Here is a 13,048-nt window from a genome sequence, read left to right as displayed (position 1 = left end):
ATTTATAGGAAATGAGCTTTCAAAGAACCCAAATGAAATTGAGGAAATGAAATAAAAACGAGCATTTAGCTGGCCCATAAATATTACGCAGTTTTCTCCATTCTAAAGTGAAAATGTATGTATGAGCGGGAAGAGTTGCACATCTATAAAATGGACATCAGACCTGTGAAATGTTATATATAAGCGTGGACCTTATTTTCGGCAGCAATGAAAACACTGAATGCCTTTGAAAACAATTTCCTTCGCAGAACATTGGGAGCATTTCTCTCGGAAGATGAATGATGCATCAGGTACAACAACGAGTTACATGCAATGGGAAATGGCTAATCTCTCCCCGTTCATTATTGTTGCGGTCAATTTCCTAACCCAAAGAATGGCAAAGTGGTTTCAAAAAGAAACTATCAGGTTAGGCCTAAGAAGCGAATAATGAGTAGAGAAGTCATCGATAGACTCAACAAAACCGAGAGATAAAAGATGACAAGACCCTGGCACCTTTCGATGCAAAGCATTGCCCCGAGTGTGCACTGGGCTAGGTTAAGGCACAGGAAAACTCAGTCGAGATGGGGAGAGAAAGACCCACTGTGAAAATAACTTTCGTTTACATGCATGAGTGAACGAGTCTTTTCTACAATTCTATATGAAGGTCCTTTTCGAACACGAATTGATTTAGAGACTACAAATACTGCCCCGACTAGTACAGCGGGATTCGTTTATACTGAGTGTAGGCTCATCATTCTATTTAAAACCTCTACCGCAAGTAAGGGGTACGGCGCCCGAGTTGTAGAGCACAACTCCAGACTTGAGTTCACAACAATCTCTGCCTGCGATATGAGCATAACTACCAATATCATAAAACTCCCACAAGGGGCCAACCGCCAGGAATTCTACTTGAAGGTATGCTCACAGAGAGTAATCCCGGTGTACCAGAAAACCCTCGGTGAGGCAGGAGTCCTTTCCTCTCTACAAATAAATTTCCGGAGCAGCGATGGACCATCCTCTCTCTCCACTTTTCTCATCGAAGTAAAACTGTAAACATTTTTGTCTTCCCGCTAAAAATTATTTATACAAATAAATGAATGAATGAATAAAACGCAAAACACTTTTAAACAATACCTTTTTCTAAACACTAAGGATTTTCAGCATTTTTGTGATTTATAGACGACCAAAGTATTTCAAAGTATTACGGTGCGATTCATATTGAAGTAATGGAAATGTGTAATCTTTTAAGGAAGAGGGCAAATAGGAAACTTCGATTTTCACTTTCAGTTGCACCGATGTGATCGTTTCAGGGCTTTAAATGGTACGCAATGGGTTTTATCTCAGGCAGGGCCTGCTTCGTCTTCTTCTTCTACCATAGGTATTGCCCTTACAGACTTCCCGGACTTGATCATCTTCATCCATACAGATTAAGTGACCCGCCCATCGCAACCTATTGAGACGGATTTTATCCACAACCTGATGGTAATGGTATCGCTGATACATTTCGTCCTTATGTATGCTACGAAACCGTCCATCCTCATGTAGGGAGCTTAAAATTCTTCGGAGGATTCTTCTCTAGAACACGGCCAATCGTTCGCAATTTTTCATGCTAAGAACCCGCTCTCCGATCAATACATAAGGACTGGTAAAGTTATTGTCTTGTACAGTAGGAGCTTTGACACTACGATAAGACGTTTCGAGCGGAACAGTTGTAAGCTGAAATAGGCTTTTTTAATTAAGTATAAACTAGAGGTCCCCGGCTACATTTTAAAACAATTTCACTGTACGTAAAAATCACTTTTCTCGGCCATGTTCATGACTATGCGATCGGCACAATGGCGCAAAGTTTCTTCTAGGTTCAGCCAAAGCCTTATTCAATTAATGCTGAACAGATAGACCCGTTGCGGTTGATGACAACAGCGTGGAAGGCACCGAGGATGCGCGCTTTTTACCACGATTTACCTGGAAGAGGCAGTCACTCTATAAAAAATAAGAAGGCGCCATGAACCGAGAGTACACCTGCAAAGGTACACAAGCTGGTATTCGACCATCGGCGCGACCTATTGCTCCCATGCAAGAAAAGTTTGGGCATATTGTTTAATAGGCACAAAGCAGACTTGGCGTATTGATGTCATGGTTAAGCGGACCGATGACGGGCTCTGATTTCAGCCTTGCGTTGGAAAAACTGAAGTGGTCATCTTGACTAAAAAGAAAATATCGATTCTGCCTCCCGTATCGGTCGGCAAGATTGGTGAAAACCAACGGTTATGTACCTTGGATTGATGCTTGACATGAAGATGACATTTTTCGAGTAAATCAAAGTAGCAGCGGACAAACCTATAGCTGATGTTTCGGCCTTAAATCGGTTGATGACAAACGTTGGTGGTTCTGGCTGTAGTAAGAGACGTCTTTTTATGAATGCAACGCAGTCCGTTTTGTTTTATGGCGCGCAGATTTGGGTTCATGCTCTTGTCGAGGAGGTCGCACTCGCCTTGTGCCAGTACAAGGATAGGTAGCTGCGGGGTGTGCCTCAGAACCGATAGTGACGGTCGAAGGAGTGACTCCTTGCCAAGTAACAAAAAATGATTTATAAGTGCAAAGGAAGAGACACAAGGAAGGTGGATGTTCGTGAAGAACGATAAAATACACCTGGGAGGTAAATAGATTGCGTTTCAACAATTTAGGTCCTTCGCTGGTCAGATAGATTATTTCTCCACTCCGCCTCTAAGCAGGAATGGAAGCGTTCCGTGTTACCCGCATAATATTGGGAATGTAGGATCCCTGACTGTGTTTTTCAGTGGGATGATGGACGCCGCCAATCATATCTTTTTTCTTGTGGAAGTTGGCCTGGAATTTATCAGCAGCTTTAAGCAGATACAGGGGAGCGCTGACATGGATCCTATTTGCGCATTATGTTCAGATTCCAGCTGCAAAAAAAAAAAAAAATACGGAATTTTCTTTGAACTAACCCTTCCTCCCGTCTTCCCTTTATTGAAAGGGATTCCTTGACTTTCAGGCTCCTTAAGACGAGACTTACACAAACTAATCTGTCAAACGGTGTTTTGAAGTCTTACCGTTATGGAAGTCCAATACTGAGTGCGTAAAGAGTTTCACCTACTATTCTACCCCAAAATTACGAGAAGATTAGAAGAATTGGAAATAAAACATAATAATACACTTTGTAAACAGAAAAGCACGGAAATTAGGACCATCCGATATATGTAAATAAATTGCTTGCTGTAATTTCCGAGCCTTGTAATTACTGAATCTTAAAAAAACATTTTTTGAAATAAATTTCAATTTATTATGAATTTATTTTTCTTTCATTTTTCTTACATAACATTTTTTGAATTTGTTATTTTAGATCTTATTTTGTTTTCAATTTTTTTGTTGCTTTTGCTTCTATTTTTCAGTCCATTAAATTAGATATTTAATTCGTTCCTCTTTCATATTCTCTTTGTTTTTACAAAAGGAAAGTGAAATAATAATAATTAACGAGTATTGTGGAGTAACGACCGAATCAAAATGGTTTAATTGATTTATACTTCTTGCATTCATCCATTGGTTTTGAATTGTCAACACAATTTACTATTAGAATAATAACTGGTTTTGTAGTCGTCCTTCCTGTTGTTGTGAATAAGCTATGGATTTAGATAGTTTCGTTTGTTTGCCTCCTTGGGTTCTTATCTTTGTTACATTATTTAACAATGTTAGATCTTACGCTGTAATGTGATGTTTGTGTTTAAATATTTTTCTAATTTTCGTATTTTCTCCATAATAAAAATGTCGCCATTCTTATTCCTTCATGTTTTTTTCTTGTTTTTATTATCACATTATTGAATCGTACATTTTGTATTTTGCTTCTCATGTAATTTTATTTGCCTCTTTTGTGTTCTTTAGATTTTAATAGATTAGCTTATGAAGACCTTATTGGCTAGCTGTGTCTATATGTGTAAATTGTAACGTTCTCTAATTTGTAGTTTTTGCGGTTTTTTGAAGATTTTCCTTTTCTTGTCTTACGAGTAGATTTACGTTTAATATATTTTTTATTTATGAATTAGTTTATATAAATATCAGTTTTTTACAATCGTAATTTGTTTTTTAATTTAATTTCATAATTAAATTATTTAATGTACTAAATCGTTGATCCACGCGCACACTTAATTTTCCATAGTTTTATTTAAAATTGTTTGTTGCTTGCATGCTTGCACATAGTAAATTTATTCAAATTAATTTAATTTAATTTATTCACGTCTATCGTAAAGTTTGGTTTTGTTTTCCTTCGTTTTATCATGCATTTAGTTCGTTAGGTTGCATTTAAATTTATTCAATTAATTTACTTCAGATAGTTACAATTACGAATGTTAATTTTCATTAAAGTTTCTACTTATGGTATAGACTTTGTGTGTGTGGTTTCATATCGTATCCCTAGGAGAAAATAAAGCGTTGTGAGTGTGTTTGTTTTTAAGAAAATTAAAAACAGAACATTCCGAAAGGAAGATATACATTTACATGTGTTTTAAGAGTACATTCTTAACTATTTTATTCATTTGTTCTTCTACATTAGGCTGTGCAGAGTACATTGTTGTTTAGTTGATTTAGGTTGAGAATACAATCGGACCGTGTTACGAACCTTGTGGAACTCCATCAAATGCATGGTTGGTAGCAGTGCAAGTCGGTTCGTATTCGATTCTAAGATACGGCAAGTTATTTGAAAGAATATTTTAGTAATATTTTTATGTGGAATTGATTGAGTTAGTTTGAACTGTAATTCTTTGAATTTCGATAGAAGAATCTATTTGAGGAGTGCATTTAGATCGTTATGTTTCGTATTTCATGCATTGCTGTGCGAATTGTCTTAAGTTTTAAATGACTTTGGATTTGTTTTGTTTGTAATTAGATTAAGATTTATTTAATCCTAAGTATTTTCTAGATATATTACGCGAGAAGTATAATTTAATCCAGTTTTGAGGTTGGCAGTATTGTTGTTTATGTTACATAATGCAGTTCCTTATTTAATTATTTAAATATTACCTAAAATGACACGTTCGTGTGTGTTATCGTTTTTGGTACATCAGCATGCACTCTCGAGTTCAACACCAGCTCGTCTCATAGCTTGTCGTTTACGATATGCATAGAACTCCTCCTTCATAGCTTGTACGCGAGCCTCAATATTGTCATAGCGTGAGGGACGGGATTTGCGTGACCCTGTCCCCGTAGTAGGGCCGATAGTGTGAAATTGAGATGTCGTAGGCTGCGGATCGACATGGAGATCGTCACGAGGCGCACCTGTCGGAGTTGATGCGCTCGGAGTAGGTGTTGATGGATCGAATTCGTAATGGCAGTCGACACTTCCCACATCCAACCCTTTCTGGGGGTTGGGTGTTTCCGTGGTATTATTTAGACGAGATATCATCTCCAGCCAATGCTCCATTGTATATGGCGGGGATGAGGGGCGCTGACTAGTATAGTAGTAGGGATAGAGTTGTTGTTGATGAAATGCTGTTGAGGGGGGAGGTGGAGGTGGGCGGTAAGGCGGCAACAGTCGCCATTCACTTGTACTTCCGGAATGAGATCCTTGTTGTTGACTTGAAGTATTTTTGCTACCGAATCCACTGGAACTGGAGCGGCTCTCTGGCGAAGCCTCCACCCCTCTCATTGTAAAATTTAGCGGTGATAGTGGTGAGAGGAGCTCAGAGTTACTTCGAGTTATTCTCGAATGACGCGGGAACCATCGAGTTCTGGGTCGGTAGCTGTGATATGGAACTTGGGTCTGATAGTAGCCTCTCCAGGATGGCGAGTGGATGTGTAGAGGAACAAATCCGTGATTTAATTGACGGGTTTCCTCTTGAATTGTCCTAAGCGATGGCAGCTCTTGTGAAAGCCGGAACCTACTCAGATTTCCACTTGACGGCGTTGGAAATGAGCGTTCGGCTGAACTTGGATATACGGTGCTGAGATCACTAAATTGGTTCGCAGACCATGGCGATGTGACTCCCACTGTACTTGCAGGAGAACTAGAAAATATTCTGGACACTTTCGATGGTGTGTAAAAACTTGGCGTCACTGGTCCAGGCATGCTTCCACTCACTGTATTTATATGCAGATTTTGTGTAAGTGGCTGGCTCTGTGGAAGCGGTAGATTCTTATAGAGATGTTGTTGAGGACGGGTGCCAATTTTCAATAGACCACCCAAACCTCGCATCAAATTCTGTGCCGAGCTCTCAGAGCGTAAACTCAGCTGACTTGAAGATGCTACTAAAGGTCGCCTCCAAGATGCTCGTCCATGTGCCGCTCGTCTGGCCAAGAAGCCCCCATCATCGCTACTACTACTTTGTGATCCTCGGCGATCACGTTCGTAGTCATCAACCTCGTCTACTTCTTCGGCGGGAGTTGGTGAATTGCCCACGACAAATCGTCCATCAATTGTTCGATGTATTTGTCCGACATTATTTAGATTACCATCAACTTGATCGATTACTGAGACACTATAAACTGATTGACAATTTTTACAACGATCTGGTGGCCATATCCAATGTAGTATAGCTGTGAGAATTTTTCTTAGACCCGATATTCGGCCTTGTTTAAATCTAAAATGAAATGAGTGAAGCAAATATTAGTAAAGCGACCAATTTAGAATCTGAGTTAAAGTAAGGAAAAACTGTCAAAAAGAAATTATATTGTTCCAAAGCAAAGATCGAAAATGGATTATAAAAATAGGAAATTAAAATAGTAAATCAACTACTTTGGTATACTTTTTCGAAGTGGTGGAGGTAAAGGAATGGACCCTTTAAGGAAAGTTGGGAAAGGCTGAAGTATCGCTTTTTTGTGGCGAAATATAAAGTTTTGGTTCGTTTTCCTAGTTATAAGTTACAAAAGAACTGCTTGCAGCCATCTCAGCCATCTCTCAATGGAAATTACTGACTTTGAAGTAAATTTTTGCTCAAGAAAATGGCAAATTTTCAACTTCTATTGCTACCAAGAAGTCAATAATCCCACCGACAGGGGCTGACCTCATGGGTGTTTTTTGAGTACCAAAAACGGTTTGTTATTAATTTCTGGAATGTGCGCACGGTCTTCGACAACGGTATCGAAGGTGTCAGAATGCACACTTTCTCCAGATTGCTGCTGGTGCTATCGCAAAAACGCGCTTTTTTACCCTGGGAGCCGGTTTCTGATAGGATATTAACTGCAAGATTCCGGTGTGCACTTAGGAGTGCAGTGTGCTTAGTGGGGATACTTGCTATAAGCAACTGCACGCTTTTTAGCAAAGACTTCTTAAAGATGACATTATAATCATCATAGGAGATCTAAATACAAAGGTGGGTATTGAAAACTCCTTGATCGGGCATGTGATGGGGGGCATGATCTTTGTGACCGCAATAAGAGTGGTTAAAGGTTTGTAGATTTCTGGAGGTTTGACCGCATCGTCATCGGCGGTAGAACAAAGCCTGCCATAAGGTCAGTTGACAGACAACGAAAACCTAATAAAATCAACCACATCACGATCAACAATAGATTTGGAAGTTGGCTTCTGAATGTGCGTAAAAAGATTGGCATTCGAAAGGGGCCATTATGGTGATAATCGCTTATATTCGTTTGCGTGTGGCTACAGCATCTATTTTCAGCGGAATAGAGCTTCCACACATGTTCTATACGGGCCGACTCTGCGATCCGGCTGTCGTCCAATGGTCGGAAAAGTTTCTTGCTCCGCACACTACTCCAACTCAACAATTCGTCCGAGAATATTAATGAGCACCAAGCAGACCATTAATAGTGTCTTTATCTCTGACCGGGTGAAGTTGTCGATCACGGCTCAAGAGGACGTTACAAGAACTGCGCGATTGCGAAAACGTGGGAGCGTAACGAGTTTAGAGCTATGTTGAGGCTGCGTTTTGGAGTGAGTATAAGTCACTGGAATTTCGTTACCGAGAAAAAGAGCGATAAGTATAACTTAGGGTACTACGTGACAAAAGGAATTAGACCATGGATTTGGCGATGGAAATAAGAGCTGTCACGTTCCGCAAATAATAACAATTTCGTTACAGAATACCGCGGAGTTTATAGGTAGTCGTAAGCCTATTGATCGTCCAATTAGGAGCGTTAAGAAAAGGCTTTTCATTTGCGATGATGAGCAGTTGAAGAAGTGTAGTGAATAATTCGCCATCATTCTGAATCGTATGGATAACGTATGGGTAGAATTATCCTTGTTAGCAATGCGCTCAAGTGAAGTAAAGCTATTTGCCTTGATGCTCTCCCCGCGGAACTGCAAATCTGTATCTTTCCTAGTATATAGAAGAAGGGGATGATTGTCACGACTCTGAAGAAGGACCCATTTTGGATATGCCAGGAAGTGTTGATGATGATGCTTTCTGATATCGCTAAGGTACTACCTAAATCATCCTGAAAGAAGGGACCCCTGGCAAGCTTCATCGGCAAAGAATAAGTTCGTTTGAGTGCTGGATCCCCCATTCCGGATCATTGCGGAGAGTTGAGGACAAAGCTTCAGCTACTCTTCAACTACTTTGGCGGCTTTCGACAGAGTCAACCGGCAATATATCTGAAATACTCTGCGTTGTAAGGACATTTCGGAGAAATTAATAGCTACTATCAGACCGAAATTCTGTTCATTCCTTTTGTGGAGTATAGGGGATTCACGCAGTCTCAGTTTTCAATGATACTCTGTTTCAGTCTCTTTATCATCATAAGCGGGACAGTATGATGACAAAAACGAACATCCACGACGACCGAAATTCGAGTCCGAAGAATCGAGATCAAAAGGTTGGCATTCAACCATTTCGACTATCGCACCTGTCAACATATAATGGTGTAAATGTGTGGAGGCATTTGGGGTTTAAAGCGGAATCCGTCAGAGTTGCGTCCTGCTGCCGATATTTTTTCCTTGTGATCGGCGACGTTTTTCATGCTGCCTTGGCCTTTTTTGAACGTGGTCATCAGACTCTTACTAACTGCATTATTGGACAGAACTTTGAAAGCGTTGAATAAATTTACAGCATTAAGTCCGCTTGTCCTGTTTTGTGTAAAATCTCGGCATCGAGATCGAGTTGAAGTTTGTCCGTGCTAATCTCTGTGCTGCAATATGGGAGTTATGAAAAGTGAGTACTAATGTCACCGAAAAGTTTCAAGCTTTTATGAACTCGTGTCTGCGTTGTGATAACAAATGAGAACTTTGCGGCGGAGATACCAGTAGACGTGTTGATCCGAAAGCGGTAGTGGGTGGGTCGCCCTAGAACTATGTTGCGCAGAACAGTGGAGGACTAGTACAAACTTCTTGGAAAATCATGTGGTGTGCTGCAGCACGTTTGCTCGTAGGTGTGGTTAGTGTCCTAAGGCACCATGTAAGCACATAATGGATAAGAAGTAAGTAGAGAATGGGATAAGATATATGGTAGTTTTCAAAATCATTGCTATATTTATCCTAGGGTTAAGGCGTTCAACTGGTTTTTAAGGATTAAAGTAACTCCTAATTGCCATTTATCTTATTAGAGGACGCATAGGTCCTCAACGTACGTCAGCAAAGGTGAGAAGATTAGTTGTGTTAACTGAGCTTAGGAATAGGTAGCTGTAATTCTTTCAATTAAACAAATCACGTTCCTGTTACTTCATGGTTGAGATGCGCTTTAATGTTAGTTTATTGATTGTCTCATATTGCATGGTACCTCCTAATTAATATAGGCTTTAATGCAGAGGTTAATTTGATTTGCTTTTGAACGAATGAATGAAGTCCGAACATTGAAATTAGCTAAATTTAGGAAGTTATCAGGCTTCAGGCCTCATTTCTATGGGTACGGTACCACAAATGAGATAAGAAGGGTTAGCACCTAACAAGTATGTTCTGATATACTAAGTTTTTTAGGGGGAACAGCTGTTAATATTAATATTTAGATAAGGTGCATTTGATGAAAAACTGAAGGCTGAAGGCTATCCAGCTCTATGAAAATTTATTCAATTAGTTGACACACATCCAAGCTAAGTAGTTTGTATAATATTTTGATAGAGTCGTTGGAAGTAATTAGGTTTGAAAGCGTACCTAAATTCAAAGTGAAGGAGAAATGATTTATTCTTAGAATTAAGTGCAATAAAACAAGGAATTAGGTGATAAGTGAAAATATTTGCAGTTGAATCAAACAATCTCTAATACTTCGCAGTACTTGCTTTATATATTATAGAAAAACACAAAACAAAAGCAATAATTGACTAGATATTCACTAAATTTAAAGTTCAAAATTGTTGCTTTACCATATACCTTTTAGCCTGAAATTACGTTGAAAGCATTTTCGTGAGCAAATCCATTTTATAATGTGAGCGTTGAAAGTTAAAATTACATGAAGATGTATATAAGTTTTTATATAAAGTGAGTTATGATATCACAGGTAAAATATATATATCAAATCAAGAAATCTACAAAAATAATTCTACAACTGAAATTGTTTAGATACAATGGTAGTGCTTCGAGCTGAAATCAATCCGATTCTAGATTGTTTTGAGGTTCCTAGCTTTCCTGAGTTCAAACAAGTGATTCCGATTGTAGAAATGAAATATTAAATAGAATTTTTTTTTCTTTTAATATCAACTTAAATTTTATGTGGTTTTAGTTGAAAAAACCAAAAATCATCAGAGCCTAATGAAGCCGGAGCAACCTAGTAGGCGACTCACTCAGTAATAGTTTTGGCCAGAATCTTAGTCACTTCAGAATTAGGGAAGAGCCTTTTCTATAACCTAAAAGGTTGAGATATATTTTCTGGGGAACGAAAAACCTATCAAATGTAAAAGTGCACAAATCCAGTAACTGCAACTAAACTTCTATAAAACAACAGTGGAGACAAAGAGAGAAACCGAAAATGTTGTCAGAAAAGCGAAGAAAACAGTGAAAATAATCGATGCAAAAATAACTGACAAAGAATCGGATTTTGGTGAATACCTACTCAAGAAGCCTAACTGTCGTCTAGATATGAAAAGACCCCATAATATGAAATGTTAGACGTTCATCGGTGAAAGTTCAATTAGCGTGAACCAATTGCTATTTCGGTATTCAACTACAACTACAGACCTCTTCGAGGTCTAACATTTTTGTTACCTTTTTGGACTGACAGCCGTTTGGAAGAAACTGAGCAGCCAATCAAATCTCCGGCAATGAAGGGTAAAATAAGTCGTAAAGCTGAACAAAAAATATTGCTTCAAATCGTTGAATGAATGAAGGCCTAACCCTCGATCCGGGGCATTGGGCAACAGTTCGCAGGAAAATCCTACAACAAGGCTTCAGGTCAAATCTGCATAATTGAGTCTAAAAAAATAATGAAAGTGACCAAAAATAAAGTCAAAATCGTTTCTATATCTCTCGCGCTGTAGATCCATGTTTGCATAATCCGCAAGTATCTAATCGTTGTCAAGGTAGATAGGTAGGTATCACCGATCGTTTTGAGCCCAAATTAGTGCTGTAGTTGCCTGGGTAGTCCGCCAGCTGGTTCATTCCCCTCTATGTTCTTATGACCAGGAATCCAAAGCCTGGAGGATGCCGCTACTGAGTACAAAGCCTTAATTGCCGCTTGGCTGTCTCTCAGAAAGGTTATGTTACGTATTATATCGACAGACTTATAGTATCACCAGTATTTCTGCTTGGAATACACTGGCAAATACTGGGGTATCTGAGAAAACTGCCACATCAGTTACACAGACCATCTTTGATCAGTCGGTGAAGAACATTTTTTTATAACCTTGCAAAATGTCGCCACTCGCAAAGTTCTTATGAAGCTCGGCTTACTTGTGGCGCTGGAAATGCCCAGAGTTCCCGAGGTACTTCGTCTAGGATGTTATTGTGGCCACAGGGCTTCGCTGTCTAACATGTGGACTCGCGTATTTGATGTGGAGTTCCAGTTGGAGGAAGTGTAGGAGTACATTGAAAGCATCTACAAGGAAAGGGTACAGAGCTTCGATAGCAACTGTACACGCGGTTCTTTCACTCCTATTAAACTTTGTCCTTTTGTATTTTTTGCTAAATGCCTGTCACCACACAATAGAACCGTACTTTAAGATGGGACGAACCACGACTGTGTATATCCAGAGAACCATCGTCGGTCGAAAGACCCCATTTTCGGGCAAAGGTTTTTTTTAAGGCGTTAACAACGACGTTAACAGCGACATTCATAAACGAACAGTAGGCTAGATTATTCATAACCACTTACAAGTCTTAACTGGAGTAAAACGGAAATTGTGCTTCATCTAAAGTTGCATTTTAGGAGTGTAGAATTTTCGGCGTAAGAAAAAGAAAAGGGACTTTGTTTGCGCCCTATAAAAATGTTTAGCTTGGTCATTTAAAAGTATAGCAAATGAAGAGCCTAGATGGGGGTATTTTTAATAATGGATGCGTATAGTCACAGTATAGTCAGACAAAGAGGGAAATCTGATTTCGGACAGAATGGGCATATAGCAGCGATGGGTTGCGTATTTTGATGAACTACTGAACAACCAGAACATCGGTGAGTTGGAGGTCCCGCCAACTGAAGATGACGGACAAATACTGCCACCACCAAGTATAGGAGAAACAGTTCGTGCAATTCATCGGCTAAAAAATCATAAGTCGCCAGGAGCCGATGGAATTACAGTCGAATTGGTCAAATATGGAGGCGACCAACTACACCAAGTGGTTCATCAGCTTGTGCTCAAAGTATGGGACAGTGAATCAACGCCTGACGATTGGCAACGGGGTATTATCTGTCTCATACATAAAAAGGGAGAGATCACACAGTGCAGCAATTATAGAGGTATCACGTTGCTGAGTACAATCTATAAGATATTCTCCTCTATCTTGCTAGGCCGGATAGCCCCATACGCCCAGAACATCATTAGCCCATACTAAAGAGGCTTCAACTCTAGGCAAATCAGCAAAAGATCAGATTTTCTCTCTGCGGCAAGCGATGGAAAAACTGTTGGAATATGGACACCAGTTGCAGCATCTATTCATTGACTTTAAAGCCGCCTATGATAGCATAGTATAGCCATGAGAGAATTCGGCATCCCGACGAAATTGATAAGACTGACTAGGCTGATC

The 13,048-nt window shown here is 39.5% G+C and overlaps 1 protein-coding gene across 9 annotated transcripts in view; it reads right to left on the bottom strand.

Moving 5' to 3' along the window:
* Positions 1-3,273: 3,273 nt before the first annotated feature.
* LOC119647262 (protein turtle) overlaps positions 3,274-13,048 on the bottom strand; it is a 792,821-nt gene continuing 783,046 nt past the window's right edge. For 3 of the 9 annotated variants that reach the window (XR_005248828.1, XM_038048148.1, XM_038048149.1), the window contains 2 exons: positions 10,247-10,254; positions 6,437-6,569 (listed from right to left, as the gene is read on the bottom strand). Coding sequence is in view for 7 of the 9 variants with exons in the window: in XM_038048148.1 (XP_037904076.1) it covers positions 10,250-10,254 (5 nt within the window). In the remaining 2 variants the exon portion in view is untranslated. Of the gene's footprint in view, positions 6,570-10,246; positions 10,255-13,048 lie in introns of all 9 variants that reach the window. The other 6 variants (XM_038048144.1, XM_038048147.1, XM_038048146.1 and 3 more) reach the window with 5 other exon arrangements.

The sequence above is a fragment of the Hermetia illucens genome, chromosome 1 (genome assembly GCF_905115235.1).
Source record: "Hermetia illucens chromosome 1, iHerIll2.2.curated.20191125, whole genome shotgun sequence".
Classification (NCBI taxonomy): domain Eukaryota; kingdom Metazoa; phylum Arthropoda; class Insecta; order Diptera; family Stratiomyidae; genus Hermetia; species Hermetia illucens.
The sequence above is the reverse complement of the archived record's forward strand: the minus strand, read 5'-3'. Positions and strand labels throughout refer to the sequence as shown.